Source organism: Coptis chinensis, chromosome 9, assembly GCF_015680905.1.
Source record: "Coptis chinensis isolate HL-2020 chromosome 9, ASM1568090v1, whole genome shotgun sequence".
NCBI classification, from domain to species: domain Eukaryota; kingdom Viridiplantae; phylum Streptophyta; class Magnoliopsida; order Ranunculales; family Ranunculaceae; genus Coptis; species Coptis chinensis.
In genome coordinates, this window is record NC_141464.1 from 8,906,055 (window position 1) to 8,913,384 (window position 7,330).

Below are 7,330 nucleotides of genomic sequence, written 5' to 3' on the forward strand. Positions count from 1 at the left end.
AATGAAAGTTCTCTTGGAATTGAAAGTCTTCTTCGTAACGAGGGTGACCTTGAGAGTTGTAGATTCCGAACAAACCCATTCGGATGTCCATCCCTAGTACCTCGAGAACTTGAACACCAAGAGAAGTCAGTTCCGTGTGAACTCGAGTGTCGGGTTGGATCCAGTTCTGGATTATAATTTGAATCTGGTTGGTCGCTATGGTACCCAGCGAAGTCAAGGATATAGGGCACAGGGACATAACCCTCACCATGGTCGAGACTTGGTGGCCGGAACTGCCCCCTCGAGTTTCCATCAGCAGGCTCTTAGAGGCCCTCCTTCATACGGTAGTAGTCTTGGAAAAAATGCAAATGAGCCTCCTGTCGACTACATTCGGCCATCACAGCATCCATGATGCCTTGGTTAGTTATGACAGATTGGGGATTATCGTTGTTAGGCTCATCTTCTTCATGCCCTTGCCCAAAACGACGATTTCCTCTAAGTCCAAATTGTTTTTTATTTGTAACATGTGGGTTATTGATCTCATTAATCCCCTCATTACCTTGATTTGCGTTGGCTCTTGTAGTAACCACGATTTTGAATCAAACTGAAGAAAAGAAAATTTAAAGAACAAAAAACCCAAGAAAAATTGGTGGGTAGGAGAACCTAGAACCGAAAAAATTTCAACCAAGAAATCAAATCAATTATGTATGGTATCTCCCCACAGCCAGCGCCAATTGTGTGATGATTTTTCAAAATCTAGAAATACAAATATTTTGTTGATAGTCAAAGAATAATGAAAAATATTGTATCAAGAAGAAGAAGAAATCTAGAAGATGATGAGTTGAACTACGTTCTTTAATGGCTGCCTACGTATCCTGTGAAGAGGAATCAAACTGAAAACGTAGTTCAACTATTATATTTATAAGAATAGATGAGGTTTCCCAATTAGTGTTTAACTAGGAGACCGTCTCTTATTAAGTCTCATCCTAACTCTTCTAGAAGCCCCCATGTTTCCCAAGTCAAATAGATTTTCCTTATTGACTTAAACAACAGAAAAACATATTTAGGTTCGAAGTAGTAGTTAGAGCTCCGAGCCTGGTAGTTAAACTCCGGATTTAGAGTTCATAGTTAGGAGTTAGTTATACGAACATACTACTCCAACTAGTTCCAAAACAAACCTACAAACCTGCTCCGAACCTAATAGTTGAATTCCGGATTTAGAGTTCATAGTTAGGAGTTGGTTATACAAACATACTATTCCAACTAGTTCCAAAACCTACGAACCCCTTCTTTTTGTTTCACTTCCAAACCTAGGAAGTGAGAATTTAAATTTGAAGTGTGTTCTGGTACTTTCTACCCACCAATACCATATCCGAGCTTTAAAAAGATACTGCCACATGTTACATATCTATTTGCTAAAATATGCACACACAATATATAAAATAGTTGTTTGTAAAGATTGAACCATATTCGCTATCTTAGTGCCTGCCTTCGTGATTATTGAATTCTGCTCATAAAAAGACTAATCAGTCGATGTCATTAAAATTAATGTTATTTTCTTTGTTAAGCAAGAGGCTGCTACACTTGCTTTCATTCAAATGTGAGGGTAAAACCATTTTCCCTGCAGTCACATGCTTGGGCAATGAACTGCAAACTGAGAGGCAGCTTTTGATGGAGAGCAACAGCTATAATGCCGATCAGGCCGGACATCAAGGCATCAATTACCAATTCGAATCGCTAGACTCAGTTGGATTCTAAATTCTAAAGAATACTTCATCAAAGTTTGAGCTACAACAGTTAATGAGATGGTGATTGCAGGCATAATCATATTGATTAAATTATATGTAAGCTCTCTTCATGGATGACATCGCAATATAAAATGCCAATACTTGGGAGGAGGAATTTGTGTTCAACTTAAATTAAAACTGTATTTATCTCCTTATGTCTGTACGAGAAATCAACCACAAATGCCGCAGGTTATGGTCAAGCTCTCTGAATCGGTGGGGCTTGGGAGCATGTCATGAAAGTTATGCTTTGCGAAGAATAACACGCCTTTCTCTCTTGTACTCCACTTCATCTCTTTGGTGCATAATCAACAAAGCTCTTCTTACCTGCCATAAACAAATGCCAATGAGAAAGGTGCATGGCAACATTCGCCTAATCACAGGGCGCCAGACAAAGAAATAAGTCATCAATTTAGATTTAAGGCTTTTGGAACCAAAAGTATAATACATGTGTGAGGTAAAAGCAAACTCAATCTGGTTCTTACAATGGATTCATTCAACCCGATTCTGCTCAAATCGTCAATTAGACGCCTTTCTGATATGTGGCTTCCGATTCCCATTCTTCGCTTTATTTGTGTCTCAGCTTGCTGTTAATTCATAAAACGAAAAGTAAATACACTCAACAGAGAAAAGACAAAAAGAAAAAGATGGTCAGGGTTGTCTCATTGAAAATTAAGACCTTTATTTCATTTGCCATCTCAGTAGTCATATTCAAATGTTGACTGATTCCGGAACGTGCAGCATCTAGGGTGGAAACGTTGAAGAGTCTGAGTGCTTCTAACACATGGCCTTCAGTTGCAACATGTGACCTAAAGTGCAGTATATACATAATACAGTATAAATTTTTCATTCAAACAAAATCAGATAAATCAAATTAGGAAAACTAAAATGAAAAATTCTGATCAAAAGATGGGCCAAAGACCAGAAACTATCTAAGATATGAAATAGCTCAGTGAGCAACAACTACACTCTGCTCAACTCCCAGAAGAAGTTCTAGGTTAACCAGCATAGTCATTCAACTTCTTCCCATCCGCAATTAGTTTGTAGTACTATGCAAACATGGAAAATATGGTTTCAGTTGTGCCTAATCCTCAATATATTGTTTATCTTGGCTGTAGTATCTTACTTTCAATAGTGCACCTTAAAGATACCCTACTATGACATTGTTCCATGGCTAGAAAATGGTTACCTGACAATACTAAACAAGTTGCATTTTAATAATTTCAACTCTCAACAATTTGCACCACTTTAAGAACTGACTACAAATGGGAACATACAATTTTTAAGATCAACAGTAAAATTGTAGAATTCATTTGGCAAGGAAAGACTCTGATTCTAAGTCCCCTCCCTAGATATCAGTGGTTTGTTACTCTTGAAATTTAAAACATTACTTACATTCTCATCTTTGCAAGTGACTCACTTAGCCTTATTATAGCTTCTAGCTGCCTAACTGTGATTGGTATGACAGCTGACTCTCCAGATTCATTTGCCTGCTGCCTCATATCCTACAAAAAACAACATAGTATGCCAAATGTTCAAGTTCAGACTGCATGAGAAAATAGGTATTAAGTATCAGAGTGTTCCAAGTATTAAATATCAGTTTGTTTGATCATGTGGAGGAAAATCCAACGATATATTATCTGACCCTCAACAAAAAATTGATTTTTGACAACTTGTCAGGTAAATTTGGGCGGAATAGACTTTCTGGAGGCAACATTCAGTAATAGACTTCAGAAAATAAAATGTACTTAGGCAGGTTAAGCACTCGGGCCAAGTCCAAGTATTTTTAAGATCAGAGCAAACTACAAGCATACCTGTCTTATTTTGACGTAGTTGTTCTGTAACATGGTTGCTGCAGAGTCTGACAACCGAGGATGGATTTCGGTTCGACAGTACTGGATGTACCTGTAGACGGTTAAATCAGAAAAAAATAAAGAGAACCTCCAGGGGAGGAAACATGGAAGGTACAATAGAGACATTTGGGAGCTTTACCTCTTCAGCCAATCCTCCTCTTTTGGGTCTCTGATGTCTCTAGAAGATGCATGGGGTGTCGAATGGACTTTAATAACATGGCTAGCTATAAGCTGTTAAGAAAATAAATCCATTTACACAATGAAGTGAAAGAACACTTGAGCACACTCTTAGAAGCTGGTTGGTTACCTTATCTTGACTGTACATCCTGACATCTTTCACGATGAAGATAAGATCAAATCTAGAAAGTATAGTCGTCTGCAAATCAATGTTATCCTGTACGGACTGGAAGGAGAGGGGTTTTATGAGTTGCTGATACTGACCAAAAAAGAGTGCGGAAAGAATAGAAGATAAGATGAACCTTAAGATCATCATAACGCCCAGATGGAGGATTCGCTGCTGCAAGCACAGAGGTTCTGGAGTTGAGAACAGTTGTTATTCCTGCTTTTGCAATCGATATGGTTTGCTGTTCCATGGCTTCATGTATTGCTACTCTGAAGATCCAATACAATCCAAGACTTTTTAAGCTATTACTTGCGGAGGAAATCTACCAAAAAAAGAGGTTTGAAAAACATCAAGTAACAACGTAAACCCAGCTTACCTGTCTTCTGACCTCATTTTGTCAAATTCGTCAATGCAGACAACTCCACCATCTGCCAAAACCATGGCTCCTCCTTCTAGATAAAATTCTCGCTGGATACAGGTACGATCAAATGTTAGTTATCTTCATCTTCGAGAGGCACAAGGGTAAATGATTTGATACATGGAACTATGGAAGATTAATGGGTCACTGAAGCTGAATACATTAAAAACCCCTACATGCTCTTTATAGGAATTCAACAACTTACTGAGCTGTTATCACGGATCACAGAAGCTGTAAGACCAGCAGCAGATGAGCCTTTTCCTGATGTATAAACTGCAATAGGAGCCGTCTTCTCAACAAACTTGAGAAACTTCACAAACACAAGATATGTATCAGGAAATCAACTAAGAATGTGACAGTGAAGGATAAAGAAAAAACCAAAAACATTCTAGTAAAGAGTACTCTAAACCCATCATCTTAACAAATAGGTCAAAAATACCTGTGATTTAGCAGTGGATGGGTCACCCAGAAGCAAGACATTAATATCACCTCTTAACCTTACGCCATCAGGCAACTCCTGCATTTAAAATAAATGTCTTTAGATGATCAGGACCTCGGATATTCATTAGAAGATCAACCGAAATGACAAACCTTTCTTGACCCTCCAAATAAGAGACAGGCCACAGCTTTCTTCACATCCTCATGCCCATATATAGAGGGGGCAATCTTGGAGCAGATATTTTTGTACGAGTCTACCTCTGATGCAAACTTCTTAAATTCTTCAACCTGGAAAACAAGAAAAATAGTAATACAAAATTGCTAACAAAAATGTAGTTGGAAAGCAAAGATTCACAATTACGTAATCAACTTTATCATAGATTTCAAACTGTGTGAGGTGATGCATGCCTTCAGATGCACCTTTGGATCACAACCTAAATGCCCACTCAAGGCACTAGTACTGGCACACACAGTATAAGCTCCCACTTATACTTATGCCGTCGCACATCTTAATGATTTATGAGGATTAAATATATACAACAATACGTGAGTTTTTCCATGCTTACATCTTCGGAAGTAAATGCAGAAGGGCCTCTAGAATTAGTAGCATTCGCTTCTTCAATCCCAACAACCCTAATATAAGGTTGTCTGACCGCAACCGCACCCTTCTGACTGCAAAACAACAATAATCCCAACCTTCAGCATACAAAAACACCTTAAAAAGAATCAATTCACTATCAATATCTCAATTACAAGAAACTTACGCAGCAGCTGAATTAGATGCTTGATAAATACTGTAAATTCCCATAACAGTCAATCTCGTCCCAGGTACAATTGTCTGTACAAGGTGGCGATCCACAGATAAAAGTATATTCCTCGGCAGCTCTCCAGTTGGCACATCCTTAAAAAAATTCAAATTAACAATTAAAAACCATCTAAATTTCATTCAATCCTAAATTCAAACACAAAGCATACCTCAGGATTCTCTTGTAACTTCAACGTTTGTTGATCAACATACTTGCTTCTATCCGGAACAACAATCCATGGATCAAGTGGACAAGGTTCTTCTCCAGTAGTCTACAAAAAAAACCCCCCAAATTCAACACACTTCTAAAAAAAAAACACACAAACCAATTCAACAAATGTATAAGAACCCAAACCTGAGGAACATGGTCACACGATCGTGGAACAATCGCCCCACCTAACCCGGGACGACAAGGAACCATCTTAACATTCTTACAATTCTTACAAATAAGCGTAACATAAGTAGCTTTCGCCTTAGTTCTAGATGCCGCAATCGTTATCCCAGTAACCTTAACCAACTTAGATATCCACTGTGCCTATAAACAAACATAAACAATTATTACTAATATTTAAAACAATCAAGAAAATAGTAAAATTAATTACCCCGAGTTGACGCATGGAAAGCGGGTCTTGTTTAGAAGTCAACAATATCTGAACTTCACTAGGAACAGGTTCTTCCATATCACCAGTTTCACCAGTCACTTTACTTTTCAACGCGGCTAAAACTTCAGCAGCAGCAGTTTCAAAAAGTGGTAAGTAATCAGACGGTGAAGACTGAAATAAAGGGACGAGAAGGTCTGAATGAGATTCGAAACTTTGGAGGTGGTCGAAATGTACGAGAAGGTGAGTGGGATTTTGGAGGAGTGATTCTCTGTATGGGAAAACATTGGGACGGGTTTCTTCTTCGTAATTACGAATGAACTCTTTTAGTTTACGTAGGATTGTGTGACGGCTTGTTTTTGATGAATCTGAGGATATGTCGTTGTTGTTTTCGACTCCGTGTGGGAATTGTTGTTCACTGTAGTATACTGCTCCTTCGTCCCAACCAGACATGGTGTTTTGTTTTTTTGGAAGGGATGGAGAAATGAGGATGGGTCTAGATTTTCTTGATTGTTTTTGGAGGGTTATGTGTTTTTTGGCGGGAAAGTGATAACGTGGCGGTTGTTTTTGGCGGGAAACTGATTAAGTGGCAAGCGGATTTTAATAGAGTCCTTACTGACTGACCCCTTTTTGTGTTAGGCAGACTCCGGCCCAACTTGGCCCAATTTTGGGGTCTGTACTTTAAAACACCCCCTTCCCTCTCCCCAAATAAAAAGAAACCAAGAAAGGCACCTTCTTCTCCTACCCTTCGCCTACTTCAGTTTCTGTTGAGAGATTCTGTTGTAAACCATGGGCGGTGTAAAGGTGTGTTTTGGTTTTTCTTTACATATTATAGAAGAGAGGAGGATGGGTTTGGGTTATGAAGAGACCGAGTTCGCTCATGAGCGGCTGTCTACGTATCTTCTCTTGAATTTTGGGGGGAGAGAAGAATCAGGTCCCACATAGTTCATGTAGGTGGTATTTATAGGCCTAAAGGAGTGTTGATCTTTGAGACACGTGTACTCTCTTGTACATATGTAGGGTGGAGATTATGAATGTGTGTTAGGTTGGTTTTGGTAGGAATTGTGTGCTGATTGGGAGTTGGTGCGGTAGTCCATATTTCCCGGTGATG

At 38.8% G+C, this 7,330-nt stretch overlaps 1 protein-coding gene across 1 annotated transcript; it reads right to left on the minus strand.

The window, feature by feature from the left end:
• Window positions 1-1,791: 1,791 nt before the first annotated feature.
• LOC147474685 (DNA replication licensing factor MCM5-like) lies at window positions 1,792-6,753 on the minus strand. The gene is made up of 17 exons (XM_086584228.1): window positions 6,223-6,753; window positions 5,976-6,155; window positions 5,791-5,892; window positions 5,580-5,716; window positions 5,382-5,487; window positions 4,969-5,103; window positions 4,817-4,894; window positions 4,583-4,687; window positions 4,336-4,427; window positions 4,096-4,228; window positions 3,924-4,019; window positions 3,756-3,847; window positions 3,578-3,668; window positions 3,159-3,268; window positions 2,443-2,572; window positions 2,249-2,350; window positions 1,792-2,090 (listed from the first exon to the last, which is right to left on the minus strand). The coding sequence occupies exons 1-17, from the start codon at window positions 6,670-6,672 to the stop codon at window positions 2,007-2,009; spliced, it is 2,223 nt and encodes a 740-aa protein (XP_086440354.1). The 5' UTR covers window positions 6,673-6,753; the 3' UTR covers window positions 1,792-2,006.
• Between the last annotated feature and the right edge of the window lie 577 nt (window positions 6,754-7,330).

Bases quoted from the DNA above. Each gene is read 5' to 3' on its own strand.
- LOC147474685 (XM_086584228.1), bottom strand. From the start codon at position 6,672: ATGTCTGGTTGGGACGAAGGAGCAGTATACTACAGTGAACAACAATTC. The intron at 5,717-5,790 runs GTATGCTTTGTG...AATTTTTTTAAG, and splicing joins AGTTACAAGAGAATCCTGAG to GATGTGCCAACTGGAGAGCT. The intron at 4,229-4,335 runs GTAAGCTGGGTT...TTGGATCTTCAG, and splicing joins AAAATGAGGTCAGAAGACAG to AGTAGCAATACATGAAGCCA.